The following is a 15,571-nucleotide window of genomic DNA, read 5'->3' on the forward strand; positions in this document are numbered from 1 at the left end:
GAAGAAAGCAGCAGCAGGACTGAGAGGGTAAATATTTGTCAGATTTGAGACACTGCCCGGTCGTATGTATGTGTATGTGGTGTATGTGGTGTGGGGTGGGGGTGGGGGGTTTTCATTTAATTTGCTGGGGGGGGGGGCAGAGCAAAGATTGAACAGGAGAATAACCAGATGGTGTGTGTTAGGGGTTAAAAACTATTGTTCATCATATTGTTGGATGTAAATCAAATTATTAATATACATACTGTTAGGTTTATTATTATTATTATTAAGAAAAGATATTTATATATATATATATATACTCATTAAGCATTCATATGTGTTAATGTGAGCCAAAATAACAATGAGTGAGGTTCATGAGCATTGATCAGAATGAGATAAAAGCTGAGTGGGTTGCTTACATAATGATCAGAAGGTTCATTCTGAGTCACATCATGGCAGCTGTGCTTCTCTGGAGGTCAAAGGATGAGTCACATGTTTAATTATTTATTGAAAAAAAATATTGAGACTGCACAAAGAGCTAGAGTTCTACTCATGTGTTGTAGCTATCACTGCATCTTATTGATTGTCAATCTCTCTCTCTCTCTCTCTCTCTTCTTCCTCACCGACTGTACGAGAAGGCGGACCGTTTTGACGACGGTATAAGAGTGCACGCCTCAACCCCCAACCTGGCCACGGAGGTGAGTGTGACACGCCTGTGTTACTGTGTCTCGTTACCGCTTCACGGTATTTTCAAGGGCAGAACGAGTTTCCGTGTCCTCGCGAGTGTTGATTTATTCTGCTTCACCGACTGCGCACAGACACCTGTGAATCGCAGGTGCCAGGCCGTCTCGGCTTCTGTGGGCTTCTTGTGAAAGACGAACGAGAGCTGGATAATCTCCACAGTGTCGCGCGGCGTCCCGAAGCCGAATGCCCGCTCGGTTGGCATGGTGTCGGAGAGCGCGCCGGTGCTGTTTTGATTGGGCTCTCGCAGGCCCTTGGTTTTAAAGAGCCCCGCGCTTGGTGCTTATTGGAGGACAGAGTGAGCGAGGGAAAGAGGACGAGCGAAAGAGAGGCGCGAGCACACCCTGGCCAAGAGAGAACAGCAGAAGGCCTCACTGCGTTCCTCTCTCAGTTTTTCTCTCTCGCTTTATTTCCTTTTATATATATATATATATCTCACACACACACACACACACACAAATCGAGATAGGAAGACGGGGTCACCAAAGGTTCCCAGTCATTTGAGGTAACGGGAGTACAGATGCATGCGCATGCGCGTTGCTCAGCACGTGGTAGATTGTTTATGAACTGGAGTAACCTGTAGCATGGCTATTCCAGGCCCTGAACAGCTCAGATGCCGGTAAACCTTCCGCGTCGCGCTTTCTGTCGCTCGGCGGTCTCGTCTCGTGTACATGCAAAGGCGTGGGGAAATTTCTGAAATATTCTGGATATTTACAAATATTCTGGAACTCACTCTCTGCGTCTCTCGGAGTCTGCCGTTTCAGCGGTTATGACTCTAGATAAAGGTATTTTCCCAAAGCGCAGTCATCTGACTGAACATCTGACAGACTTGTCTACGAATCATTTTGGCGACTGTTACTGAAGATCGCCGGGTTTGAACAGGACTCGGTTTCCAGATTAACTCACCTTGTTAATGTTTAATGTTGGATAGTCTCCCTGCCCACGACCTTGTAGTTGACCTCTGAATGTTTGAGTTACGGGTTTGTGTTATAGTAACGGCTCATACTGCTGAATAGATAACACTTCAAACCGCGGCGCAGTGCATTCGCGACACGCGCAATCAACACGTGTAAAGCCGGTAGTCTCCTAGCGCTGAGGTACTCAGGTCTGTAGGTCACGATGAAGTACTCTCTCGTCAGTTTTACATGACCGAAAAAGGACCTGGATGTCGTTTGAAAAAGGACGAGGAACTTGATAAGGAACCATGACGATGTATTTTGTATATACGCTGTAAATGCACACACTCTTAATAAACAACGACTTATTTATACATCTGGGATTGAAGAGAGTTGGTATTGTTTTCGGTTTTGTCTGTAGAATTAATGAGATTGTTATCCGTATAGCGTATATGTCTATATTTCTATTACAGTGAATGGAATATTTTGCCTGTGAGGATTTTACACGCTACAGACGACGTGAATGAAAGTCATTATGTTGCTCTTTGAACCAGAGAATTGAAGTCATTTCTTTGTTCTCTCTCTGTTTTTTTTTTTTTTTTTTTTTTTGGGGGGGGTTTCTTCTTTTCTTTTTTTACACGCGCTCGTTCGACGGTAGACGCTTTGATCTGAAATGACTCGAGATCCGATTCAAGCACGGACGCGCTTGCCGCGAATCCGAGTTTCCACTGACACAACAAACGACAAGTGCGTGTTTATAGGAAGAATAAAGAGAGCTACTGAGAAGCACGGGGGCTGGAGGTAGCACGGACGCTCAGCACCGTCAGCTTTCGGTCATGAGTTTGTTCAGTTTGTATTTTCTTTTGTTCCACTCAGTCAGCGGTTTAAAAAAAGAAAAATAAACAAAAAGCGCGTGATTCAGGATTAAAATCCCCCCCTCCCCGTGGCGTTTACAAGAACATCGAAGGTGTTTTGGCTCACATCAACACGGAGCTCCTTTCAGATCTTGCGGGACTTGTGTACAGTAAACAGAGCGTATTTTGATTCGGACGAAAGCTGGCGTACCACATTAAAAAGGGCCAGTGGAAAGTGTTTCGTAATGTTTTTGGTTTTGTCTCCTTTCGCGTGGCGCGGAATCCCCGTGGCGTTATGAGAAAGGGTTAACGCTGACCTAGTTTCTGTGGCAACAGTGAGTAGTGCATGATATCACGGCTACGATTATAGCACAAGACCGCCTTCGAGGCTGCGGTCATGTGACGCGGCAGAGTGTGCGCGTGTGTAGGGGAAATTTTCAGCATGTGCGTGTGAAAGATTGTTTAAAGGGTAAAGGAACGTACAGGAAGTTGTCGTTTTGGTATTTAAGTGGCCGCCGGACGCCGCTTCAGGGCCGGCTTTTCACGGTCCGAGGAAGGTATTTTACGGGGTCTGTTCGTTGAGAAAGCGCGCACGAGCGCAGATTGAGGTCCTTCTCTGACATGTGGTATTAAATCATACGAAGGCCGAGCGGTGAGAGTAAGTTCATTCCCGAGGCTGCCTGGCTGATTAATCATTCTCTCCATAGTGTTAACTGACTGAACGTGGACATGGATTTACACCAGTGTGCATCATCTTTATCTCCACCACTGCGGTGAGATCTGATGCACGTTTCTCTTTTCTACCGTCACTCTGTCTCACTATTCGTGGAATTCTCCGAAACGGCATTTTTCTACGATTTTAGGGCCCCCTGCTTCCTGTTTTCACTGCGTGTAAATGTTGTGTGTGGCTGTGTATGTTCCTCGGTGCCGGGGGAAGCAGCCTTAATCGCCGTGTCCCGTCTTTCACATTAGACGTGGCAGTGTCAGAGAATAATTTCACCGATATTGTTTTATCACAGACCTCCCGGGCACAGTCCGCACTAAAACAGTGCTTTGGACGACCAAAGAAAGGACTTCTACTCTCTCCAAAAAGTAGCTTTCCTAAAACAATTACGTATGATTGTCATGTGATCCCCATAATTCCAAGACGGCGGTGCAGTGCCTTGTTTAAATGCCGTTTCCTGTATTAGGGATATTCGTTTCCTGTTTGTCTACTTTGCATAAGAAAGCAAGTTTTGTCCGTGCTGTCAAACAAAAGAAAACAACAATAATCCGATATTACTCCGATTTAGACGATACTCTGATTAAGAAACTAGCATGTAAACAGAGATTGTCGATGACATTAATCCGATTAAAGTCCTACTCGAAGTAAACACAGATGGAATTAAGACGTGTGGAGTATTCCTGTTTTAGTCGCGTTATCGACATGTACACACCTTAATCACACTATTAACGTCGTGTGGGAGTTTTCACCGAGTTTATCGACAGGACACGTACACACATGGCAGCGCTCAACCGTTTGGCGGTAAACAAGAGAGCACGGCTGCGTCCCAAACCGCGTACTTGCCTCCTACATAGTAGGAGAAATACATGTGCCTCTAAATACTATATAGACGGTAAGTACGCGGTTCGGGACGCAGCCCACGGCTTCAAGCAGTCGTCTATTTGCACGTACAGCACGACAAATAATTAACCGCACTCGAAGCTTTCGTAAAATGAAAAATAAAAACACCCAAAACTGTATACGGTCCCATAACGAAGACCAGCTGTATGTCGATACGTGAAATTCTGGAGGGACGTCGTGACGTGGGGACGTAATGACGTGTGCTGTTAATCAATCTATGTTCTATAACACGTAACACAGGAACATGAAAGGAGTATTCTAAAAGCGACTCATGTAAACACCTTAATCACAATATTGTCTTATTCAGAATAAGGTCAATAATTAGATTACTGCTGTCCGTGTAAACGTAGTCATGGATGGGAAAGTTTTAGGAAATGCTAGTGTAAACCAACATCTTCAAATGTACCTGTATTAGTATGGACTTTGCCTCGGTCTCCTTATCTATCTCTTGATCTGTCTGTCTCCATCTTGCACGGTCTCTCCTGTAAGCCCACACACGCCCTGCTTTACCTGAATGCTGTCAGATCTACTTGTCTCATCTACGCTTCTCAGATCAGAATTGTGACCTCGTGCTTTTATTTATTTTTTTAAAAAAACACTAGGGCAGATAAGGTACATTGTGCTGGAGAAAGGTGGGGTCATGTTTTGTCTGAGCGAGGTATAGATAGATCTTTGCTCTTTGGGTTAACTTGATGCAAAACAATACTTCACCCTGATCATTATCAACATTATCTCAACCTTCTCCAGAAGGTGCAGACGACTGAAGAACTTCTCAGTGACTGGAGTTCGTTGAGGCGAATAAGTTTTGCATACGATTATCATCTTGTTCAGGCCTTGAACGTATCGTGATTGGACGTCCGGGCTTGTTGTGCTGTGATGTAGCACTACACGAGTAGGACACGTAATACCGCAGTCCACACTGCAACAGGATCCATGAAAGAGTTACTGGCCCTTTAAATGCGGCTACGTCTGCCTCGAACATATGGGGAGCTAATCTTAGCCTGACTCCTGCGAGGAGGAAAGAAAGAAAACCCTGGCAACACGCCACCATTCAGAGCTGGAACGAGATCATTCTCTCTCTCTCTCTTTTCTTTCCTATTTTTTTATTTAGGAGTATTACAGTAGTCTACTGCAGTGACTTTTGTTTAAGCCGTAATGCATCGTTCCTTTTTCTCTGGCCCGGTCTCGCGTTTTTAACCCTTCTGTTTTGCTTTGCAAATTCCCTCCTGGCCTCAGATTTTAATCGCCCAACAGCCTGTTTCATTTACCAAGCACATCAGTAACATCGAGCACTTCAGCCGTGTGTCTTCTCATTCCTCTCCCAGCATTATTGTTCATCGTGGTTGTTCTCGCGCTGGTTTATTCTCTACATTCCCCCTCGTGTAACCCCTCTCCTCAAATTTCGCCTGTTTTTATGCTCTTTGTACAAAGAGCACCCTCTTTAGTCTTTTATTCTTTGCAGGTCCCCCCCCCCTTCCTCCCCTCCCTTCTGTCCCGCTGTCTTAGTGAGACATGAGAATGGCTCCACCCTTCCCCCATCTTTTTCTCTTTCTCCCTATGAGTGGTAGGAATATATGTATTTGGGGTGGTGGTGGTGGTGGGGGGGGGGTTTGGGTTTGGGGGTGCGCGAGCTGAGTGTTGCGTGCCGACTTACACGTGCCGAGTGTCAGACAAGGCGACACACACGGACAAACGCACCTGGTCTTTGACTACGATATGCTAGGATGATCAGTGCGGCGGTAGAAACCTAAACGATGGCGAGATGGTACAAAGGACAAAAGAATGAGCGAGACAGAGCGATTAAAATGGAAGAGAGATTTTAAGAGGTTGTAGTTTATATTAGGACATGGGTGGTGTAAAGAGAAAAGGTTCGTTCAGGACTAACGACCTCACCGACTGATCTCTGAGTCCTCCCGTGTCCACGTGCCTTCGCTTTCATACGGTCGGACTTGACGGTTAACGAGGCCCAGCTATAATGACCTGCTATAACGTTTCGCAATGATTTGGGTTTATTTTTAATGCTTAGTTTTATCAATAGCCGTGTGCTGGTAATCTTTTATCCCAGAGAAAACGATCATCTCTTAATTTATTTCCTCAAGGGGTGCTTTGGATAGGAGTCCTAGATTTCTTATTACAAAGTCTTAATTGGAAACTTATCGGGTCTGTTGTACGGTTCTACATAGAACCTTAACGAGATCCCACAGAGGAACAACTAAAGTACGCTTCGTGATGTTAGCTGGAACGTCCATTGATCTTCAGTAGGCATTTTATCCGGGTCAGGGTCGCATTGGATACTGAGACTAGTCAGGAGGCAGGAGAATTCACCCCAGATAGGCAAGATGCCTTCCTTCAACACAGCCAATGCACCTATCTGAATGTGTTTTGGGAGTTGGGAGAAAAGCCACATGAACATGGGATACTCCACACAGACAGTAACCTGAGGCCAGGATTAACCTTGGGACCCTGGAGCTACAGTATGAGGCTGAAATGCTACCCAGTGCACCACCATGCCACCTCTAGAACGCTCTGCTCCTGAAATCCTGAAATGCTTTTGGGGTTGATCTCAAATTGATTTGGTTCTCATGAAACGGTGTCGAAGAAAAAAAACCACCAGGAACACTAGACCCCAAACCAAACTGTGCTAACGATTGTATTCGGTACTTTAGCGTATTTAAACGCTTTTTCTGAGTACCATGTATATTTGCCATATATACATATTTCGAGTCCAGTGTAAAACTAAAAAAAACATGTTTTGGTGGAAAGTTCCTTAAAAATGGTCAGAACCTACACCGTTGTAGCTTTACTCAATCAAACACAGTGGAACCAGTCAAACCAGACAAGACAAATCTTGCTTGTGACTCACAGAAGCTTTATCTGTCATGGAATAATAATCTGTGCTAAGTAATAAATGATCTGTATGGCATACAGGTGCTGTTATATGAGATATTAGTTGTTTGTGTGTGTGTGTGTGTGTGTGTGTGTGTGTGTGAGTGATAAAGACTTGCCTGGGGGTGGATGTCAGTGTTTGCTCTGTCAGTATGTGTGTGTGTGTGTGTGTGTGTGTGGGAGATGGAGAGATGAGTGAGGTTGATGACTCAAGCATGACTGTTTAACTGAAAGAGAAAGACGGATCGGATCGGATCGTCTTTAAGGTAGCGTTCGTCAACGTGCTTCAGAGATCTGACTTACGATGCTACTACTCAAGGTCAGTCATGTTTGGCTCTTACACACACCTGTACTGCACCTAGTGTGAGGGTACTCGCTGGATTTTTCAGAAAGGCTGATGATGAGTGTAGGATACGTTCATCTGGTATGGATAGAGATATCTTTATATGAGTAATCATGATGGTGTTAATGTGGGAGAAGGAAACATGCGATAAGTATGGGAACAATCTGGATTTAGATACTCCTCAAATATGAGCTGATCTTCATGTAGGTCTCAGGAACAAACAAAGGAACTGTGTATGTCCTCATATTCAGTACTGAACATTTGTAAAGCCTTTAATGTAGTGACGTAGGGATAACGTCTTTCTTTAAGTAACGACCCAAACGAAATGTAGTAGTAGACATCATCGTTGTTGTTTTTTATTTATTTATTTATTTTTTAAACCAGTGTATTCATTTATTGGTGTCTCTGTTTTCATACAAAACTCTTTCGTGTCGGTATTTTTCGGAGATGTTTTGTCTGACCCTCCTGAACTGTTTTGTTTAAGACACGTAAAACAGACTTTACAACCTGTCTCACATTTTATCGTCGGAATATAGCGCCGAGCTGAATCCATCCTCATTTTCCTAAACTTTTTATTTTTTTTAAATTTAATGTCTGTATGTGGACCACCAGAACAAAACTTGATCATCTGTAGGAAAGATTCGCCATTTCTCAACACTATATATCCCTACGTGGAAAGCTCCGCTCTAGTCTGAGCGGCGATCGGTGTAAAAGCTAAGCTAAAAAGCTCGCTAAAAAATATTAAATGAGTGTGATAATTCTACCGTTTTGGTAGTTTTATAGGGCTGAAAAAAAATCCAGATATTGTGTTTAGTACTGCTCGAGTGGGCAAGGCGGACAGAGAGTCTCATCGATCAGCAAATTCAGCTGGTGTTTATCACTGTTTGCGTGTAGATTTTGCTACATTTCTATACTGCGATACATTGTAGAAACGTTGTTTACGTGATGTCGCAGTCGCTCTAATATCTGTCGTGATACATATTCTTTACGCAATTTATTCTTATTTTATTTTTAAAGAAACTCTCCTTTAACAATTACAATCTTGAGGGTGTTGGTATTCGAATACAACTGTATATGGACCTAGAAATGTTATGGCGGTGATGCTGTTGAACAGGCGGATGGTGGTTAAGAAATTTAGCGCTTTTTAACATCGAAAACATCAGACAGTGCCTACAGATCCGTAGCTGTCATGCCTCGGGTCCGACCTCGTGCTTTTCCTCTATATTTACGGATGTCAAACACTTAACACGCATCCTGTCATAACTAACACCAGTATCCTAGGCTCGGAAATTAGAATACGAAGATGTTTCTCTATTGAAACGGTTAAAGCGTTTGCGCTGTTACGTAACAGCGTTTATCATACAGGTTATAATCAAAGTCGTTTTCCTTTTTTTTTTAAATGAATGCATTTCTCGTTTAATCTCATTGTATTGGATACCGGTTGTGATGACAAACAAGATTTGGATGGTCCGTGCACTATAAGCACTGTAAGAGATCGCGAGGTGAGAGCTGGCGAGGTAGCCCGCTGGAATGCACAAGCGTGACACGCTTACCGTACGCTTTTAACTGTACAGATCAGGAAATGTATAGAATTGTGATTATATTCTGTACGTTTCCTCATACTAGCGAAATTTATTTACGGTCGCGCCAATGCCGTAACACACGGCGCGCTTCTGAATCAGTTTTAGATGCGAGTGTGACTTACTTATCGGTGATTTTAACCTGCATTTCAGACCATGGTCTAGCCAGCCACGGTAAAAACCGGAAGTTTATATATGTATATATGGCGGCTTACGCTATCTACCCTTCGCTTGGGTGAAAGGCTGCAACTCTCCGGTTTTAGTTTGCTGTACAATGGTGGTCTCAGTATTATTCTGGATTTGGTCGGCGGGCCTTGTGTTTGACGCAACGTGTTCTGTAAGTAATCTACATTTGGATTAAACTGTTTGAAAATGTATCCCGTAACCCTTTTCACGCCTACTGTATAGCCAGGAACCCTTTGTGGCGCTTCCTATTTTAATTCGTCCATCAGTGACACCGTTATAACGATGCAAAAACAATTTGCTCGTCTCATCACGTTGCATTACACTCGTTTTGTTTTGCGCGTATGTGTATTTTGCTCGTGTACGCACGAATTCAAGTCTAAGTCTCACGCCCTCGATGACGTAACGTAACGGCATCTCGTGACCCGGGGTTCGTGGCTAGCTTGTCGGTCGGTGTCTTGTAATTTAAAGGGACATTCTGTCCTGTACGTTCGTTTTTTAAACCTTATTTTCGGACTTGTTCGGGGAGAAATTCACAGGTGAGTTGTGTAGGTTTAGACTTTTTTTGTTTTTTTTTTCTTTTTCTTGCCCCGTGGGCATTAAAAGTGACAGTCCAGCCTAAAGCGTTATTTTAAGAACTGTTCAGCAACTACACAGTCTTAAATAAATTGTGGCGTTCTATCAGATTTGATCAGTTGGGCAATCCCATTCCAGAACTGTGCCTTAAATAAAATCTTTAGACATTCAGACTACATGGCAGCGTGCTGTTACTCGGTTTAATTTCACCCGTGCGTACTCGAAAAATGATCAGAAATGAGCTAAACTCTCATGAATTGTTCAGCAGTCACTTCTTCAAATCTGTCTGCTACTGCGACTTGTTTAGAGGAAATGCAAATGTCACTTCTAGGTGTTTTTTTTTTTTTTGGAGGAAGTGACAGGACTTTCGGTGTTTTATTGACACAGAAGCCATTTTGTTCCATAAACTTCAGGGCGATGCTTCTGTTTTATATTGTCTTGTATTTCCAGTTGTTCAGGGTAGATTTCAGTGAACTGCAGTTTCTAAAAATCCAAAACAGTCCCTGTATTAACAGGAAACTACTGGGAAGTACCTGGCCTTTTTGCTTGTTTGTTTGCTTTTGTTTTTCTTCTACTTTAAGTAATGCTTTTACATAAATGCTTTCAGATCACTGGTTAACTGGTTGCCAGTGTGCTTGATGGAAAATGCCATCTACCCAAGCTTGTTTACGTGGCTTTTATTACTTACACATACTTTCGGTGAAAATGTCTGGTCTTTGAAATGAAGTACTTCATAATTCGGCACATCGGTTTTCGTCCGAAAGGAACCAACTAAGCCACTGAGGCAGAAATCAGACCAAGCGTTTAACTGACGAGCTGTGGGTTTAAACATTGTGACAGAACAGGGAGATCCTGTTCTTTTCAGAGCATGACTAGTCTGTAAGATAACCTTAACCAAGGACAACACATAGAGCCACTGTTCCTTGGGCGCTTTTCCTAATGGTTGTTTTACCACTTGTGTCCCCTATGTAATGCTTATCTGACTGAAGTGTTTCGGGTTTGGTGATTTGACAGCCACAGGGCGGGATATCTTGTGCTACTTCCAAAATAATAGGCGTGAGACTATGTAATGGTGTAGCTGTACAGTGTAGTATGTGGATGCATACTGTGTGACTGTAGTTTTGTCCGCAGGATTAGAATATTGGGTGGGCGTATTGTGTTGTATTATTAGAACATGGGCTGACATTTTAAAATAGAGCACTGGTGCTCTAGGTTGAAGTAGAGCATTCGGTAGAAAAATCAGTTTGAGGTTTGATTAAAGGTTTGGGATTGGCACATTTGTTTTGTATTGGGTTGGAGTTTGACATTGTATTTGGTTAATGTGTTGCACTGGTGTATTGAGTTGTTACTGGTTTAGAGCTGCTGGGTTGTGTTCCATGAAATTGGTTGTGCTGTGTTTGGTAGGAACATTTGATTGAAGCACTGGGTTGGATTCTCATCTCGTAAGTGTGGTATGTATGGAGCGAGGTCCTTTCTGAGAAGTGGCGGTCCCCGCGCGTTATCCCTCGTATACGTTCGCTTAGCTGCGAGCTGGAGAAAGAATTCACAGTTTTACTAACTGTAAAAGGAACGCCGCACCACTCGGGGTGAGATTAAAAAGGAAAAAGATGAAGTAATCAGACCGGTGGGCGGGTGAATAAGGCGGGGTAGAGACCTTCATGTTGTGTGGTATGACACATCTGTCTACCCCACTTGTACCCACTTTGGGGGAGTGGTGGAGGAATTCTGATGATGTAACAGTGATGTCATGCACACTCTCTCTCTCTCTCTTTCCTCGTGCTCTCGCTCCTCACCCACTGCCGGTGACTGAGCAGTTTTACCTCTGCTCTTTGGCTTCCGCCCATGTGTGCGAGCGTGTGCATGTTTTGAGTCGCCTAGCCTCTGCGGCGTGCATGCCAGTGTCGACCGTGCTGATTGGACTGACGGGACCGGAGAGTGAAAGAGCACGACGGGAGACTCTCCATCCATCTCATACGGCACTGTGGAGAAGCAAAAAAAAAAACAAAAAAAACAGCGAGTGCGTCAGGAAAATGACGGAATTGGTGATCGGTTGTTTAGGAAAGGGAACAGATTAGCCAGAGGTTGTTTGGGGCTAATCCGGTCCAAGCGATTTGCTATCGCCTGCGATTTTGCGTTCTTCTCTGGAGCCATGGGTTTGTAGAGACTCTGAGATTCAGCTAGCAGTGGAGGGAGAGAGCGCGAATGTGAAAAAGAGATGAAAGAGCCATTGAAGGAGGAAACAGCTGAGCAGCTATGGGCAGGCAGCTAGCGGGGTGGAGGAACGAGAAAGAGGGGAAGATTTTACTCTGACTGGGAGAGTAGGAACTGGCTGAGCACTAAACAGGGAAGATTTTCGAAGGCAGGATCAGGCAAATCGTCATGATTTGAAGTAACAAAGCATGCGTCCCGTGTTTCTCACACTGTTCATGTCTCTTCTCTGATGCATCCCTCTGTCATCTTTCCGGTTCTTCTCCCTCCTTCATTTCATGTTGGAGGAAACACATCTCAGCGGAACAGTCTATTTTGTGAATAAGCGTGATTGTCGTGCTTTATTTTTATTCCTACTGTTCTGTTTTTTTTTTTTCCCCCCGGTTCCTGACCTGTCATTATCTACATTATCTTGTTTGTTCCAGTTAGGTCATTGCCTAGCTCTGAACCCCGTGTGTCCTGTATCTCGTGCTTTGGGCCGTTCTCAAATGTCTTCATCCATGATTTCCCAAACTTGAATACGTACCACGGCAGATGAAAGCTTCGGTCATCTCGTCCTGCTTTGGGTGGACAACGATCTTGAAATGATTTCTCTACAGTGCCCGTACAGTTATTCGGCTTATGCCTAGTGAAACTAGATAGGAGACACAGACACACACACACACACACACAAAAAACCCCCAGACATGATGAGAAGATACGATGAGAAATAAGCAACGAGTGGCGTTTAAGAGCAAAGCGTATTAGGGAAGGGCGGCCGCTGAATGCCGCTCTATACAAGGCGAGCGAATATAAAAGTATGCATCAACATGTACTGTGAAACGAAGGGAACGGTTCGAGCCGCTCGGTTGTATTAAGCGTTATTCTGTATTATTTTTAGCAGATGACAGCTTCCTGGGCTCGAAGACTGAACAGCTGCAGCCTCCATGTTGTCGAGCAGTTCGAGACTCGGGCGAATCAGCTGCAAGACTTCGAAACTTCAGATATCGAAAGCACAGCTTGTTCTTTTTAGCTTTCCTGTCCTCTTTCAGGGGAGCGCAAGCTTAAAATCGGTGTTTAAAAAATTTTTAAAAAAAAAAAATAAAAAATGGTGCTGTGTTCATCTCTGCATCTCATTCTCTCGCTTTCTGTCCGTTGCGGTTGCTGCTAGCGTTCATCCCCCCCGTTCACGGTGCTCTCCTCCATTCCATAGTACGTGCCCAGTGCGAGTCAGATAATGGCCTCTCTCGCACTGCGCAAGCTGAAAAGAGGAGGGGGGGAGGAGAAACAGGAGCGAGAGCGGAGCGAGCGAGGGAGGGAGAGCAGAGCGATAGAGTAACAAACAGAGAGAGAGAGAGAGAAAGAGAGAGGAGGGGTTTAAGACGAAGCAGACCGTGAACGTGAAAAAGGGAATATAGAGAAAGGGAACGAGAAGAGCAGAGGGACATGATGTGAGAAGGAAAAGGAGAGAGAGAGAGCGAGAGAGAGAGAGAGAGAGCGATTGCAGCAGCGGCGGAGGCTGGAGGAAGAGAGATTGAGAGAACAAGCGTGTGTGTGCATGTGTGTGCGTGTGTGTGTGTGTGGGGGAGGTGTGTGTACGGGTGTGTGCGTGTCTGCGCTCGCGTGTGCGTGTGTATGCCGCACTGAGACGGCGAGGGAAACGGGAGAACTAGAAAGGAAGAAAAGATTCACTACCCGCTACGTTCCATGCGTTTTGCCGTCCACTCCGCCGTCCATTGTCTCTGCTTCTGCTCTATCAGGACACACACACACATACACGCACAATGTAAGTACACCCCTGTCTTCCTTTATTCAGTTGTCTTTTTATTTATCTATTTTTAATTGTCCTTGTATTGTTGTTGTGATGGCACCAGCCTGGGGGGTTATGTATTTGTGTTTGCAGTGTGTGTTTGTCCGTGTGGATATGTGTCCAGCTGTCTGCTCTCAGGCGTCCCCCCCCGTCCCCGTCCCCCCCCCCTGCACTCCCCCCCTCCATGCCGGTCTCCTTTCTGCTTTGTGCTGTCATCCTCTCTGGGCATCTGCTGTGCGTTTGCGCGCAAGCGTATAGGTGTGTGTGTGTGTGTGTGTGTTGAGAGACCAATGATATGGCTCTATGCCAGGGCTCGTCTCAGGCACGTTGTATTTAAAGGGCTCTCTCTATTACATAAACACGTGTGTCAGATAAAACTAGTTTGGCAGCCCGTTCTGGTTGGGCGTGTTAATGTTTTGGTAGCATAACATTGTCAGAGTGGAAGAACTACACCGGTTGTGTGTGTGTGTGTGTGTGTGTGTGTGTGTGTGTGTGTCTAAGGGTGTTTTTATGGATGTGAATGGAAAGGAGTGGAACGTTTACGCTAGCTATGTTTTTTTTTTATTCTTAGCTGCTGATGGTGTGTTTCTCTTCATTGCTTTGCTCAAAAAGAGGAAAAACTCGTCTGTTGTAAGACAAGTGTGGTTTGGCTGTTTCAAAAGCTCCACGGACTCGTGACCGGTTGGGGTTTGGGGTTTTCGGCCTGTAAAACATGCTTTCGGTCTGTCACGCGTTTCTGAAAACGCACACAGAAACTCGCGTACACAGACAGCGGCAACCCCGTGGTCACATACCCCTATGGGAACCTAAGTAGACACCATATATAGAAGGGGAAATGAAATGCATGTTAAAAAACTGTCCTTTATTTCAATATAGTGAACATATAGTCTTGCGTTCTCATAATCGTTCTCCAAGTCATTCATCTTGTACCGTGACAGAATATTTCCAAAGACAGAATGCTACATACTGTAGCATTGAGTTTTGGCCATCTATAGCATACTTACTATATAGAGATGGGCAACATTTTCCATGGTAATAAATATCTAGATGTTAAACAGGTGTAAATGTTTACCATCGATTACCGTAGATCATTTGGACACCGAATAATATGTCTAATCTTACCTGAATTTGGAAATAGTAACGTTTAGTTTTATTTTTTTTTACCTTTAATTTTTATAGAAGTGACATTTTTTGCTTGTACTTGGTTGTATTAAATGTGGGCCAAGTTGTGCGAGCTGAGAAACTGCTCACCAAACATTCGGAAACTGTCAGAGCAAATAAATGAATGAATGAATGAATGAATGAATTAATTAATTAAATAAAACCATGTACCTACATAATCAACAAAATGCTATTATTTCATGTAAGATACCTTTAATTATTGGACTTCTTTCTTTGAGAGAGACATTAGGATCTGTGTGTAACTAGATACTCAAGATTTATGTCATGTTATTGCTGGTGTGAGATTAAGAAAGGTGTGGATTAGTTTGGAAACCTGGTGGTAGTTGTAGTTGTAGAATTATATTGTGTACAAGTTCATAGTATTAGGGCAAAGGTTGAGTATATCGAATTAGCAAATTAGCATTGGATTTCAAAGCTGCGTGCGTGTATAATAACCGTTTAACAGATTTGAGTCCTCTAATGTTTTGATCTCTTTATGTTCCTTGCAGACTGTTTCAGTGGTGGGTTCAGTGGATGGCCCCAGCAGAAGTGGCCAGATGGAAATTGACCATGGATGCCTGGAGAAAGGCGTGTTGAACCAGGAGCTGTCCAATGGGCTGAGTCGGCATGGAGAAGAAACAAATGGTCTTGAAGGTGGAGCTTTGGCAAAGCTTAGCCACCAGCACCATGAAACATTAACATGTCTTCCCCAGACACAGGGATGGGGGCCGGGGAATCAGAAAGGAGACTC

The 15,571-nt window shown here is 44.1% G+C and overlaps 1 protein-coding gene across 1 annotated transcript in view; it reads left to right on the forward strand.

Moving 5' to 3' along the window:
* The window catches only part of tet3 (tet methylcytosine dioxygenase 3), a 32,842-nt gene that overhangs the window by 2,784 nt on the left and 14,487 nt on the right, over positions 1 to 15,571 (forward strand). Inside the window, 3 exon segments of the mRNA XM_053653875.1 lie at positions 1 to 27; positions 618 to 677; positions 15,330 to 15,570. The exon segment at positions 1 to 27 is cut by the window's left edge and continues 2,784 nt beyond it. Of these exon segments, the coding sequence (XP_053509850.1) occupies positions 15,378 to 15,570 (193 nt within the window). The 5' untranslated portion in view covers positions 1 to 27; positions 618 to 677; positions 15,330 to 15,377.

The sequence above is a fragment of the Ictalurus furcatus genome, chromosome 22 (assembly GCF_023375685.1).
Source record: "Ictalurus furcatus strain D&B chromosome 22, Billie_1.0, whole genome shotgun sequence".
Classification (NCBI taxonomy): domain Eukaryota; kingdom Metazoa; phylum Chordata; class Actinopteri; order Siluriformes; family Ictaluridae; genus Ictalurus; species Ictalurus furcatus.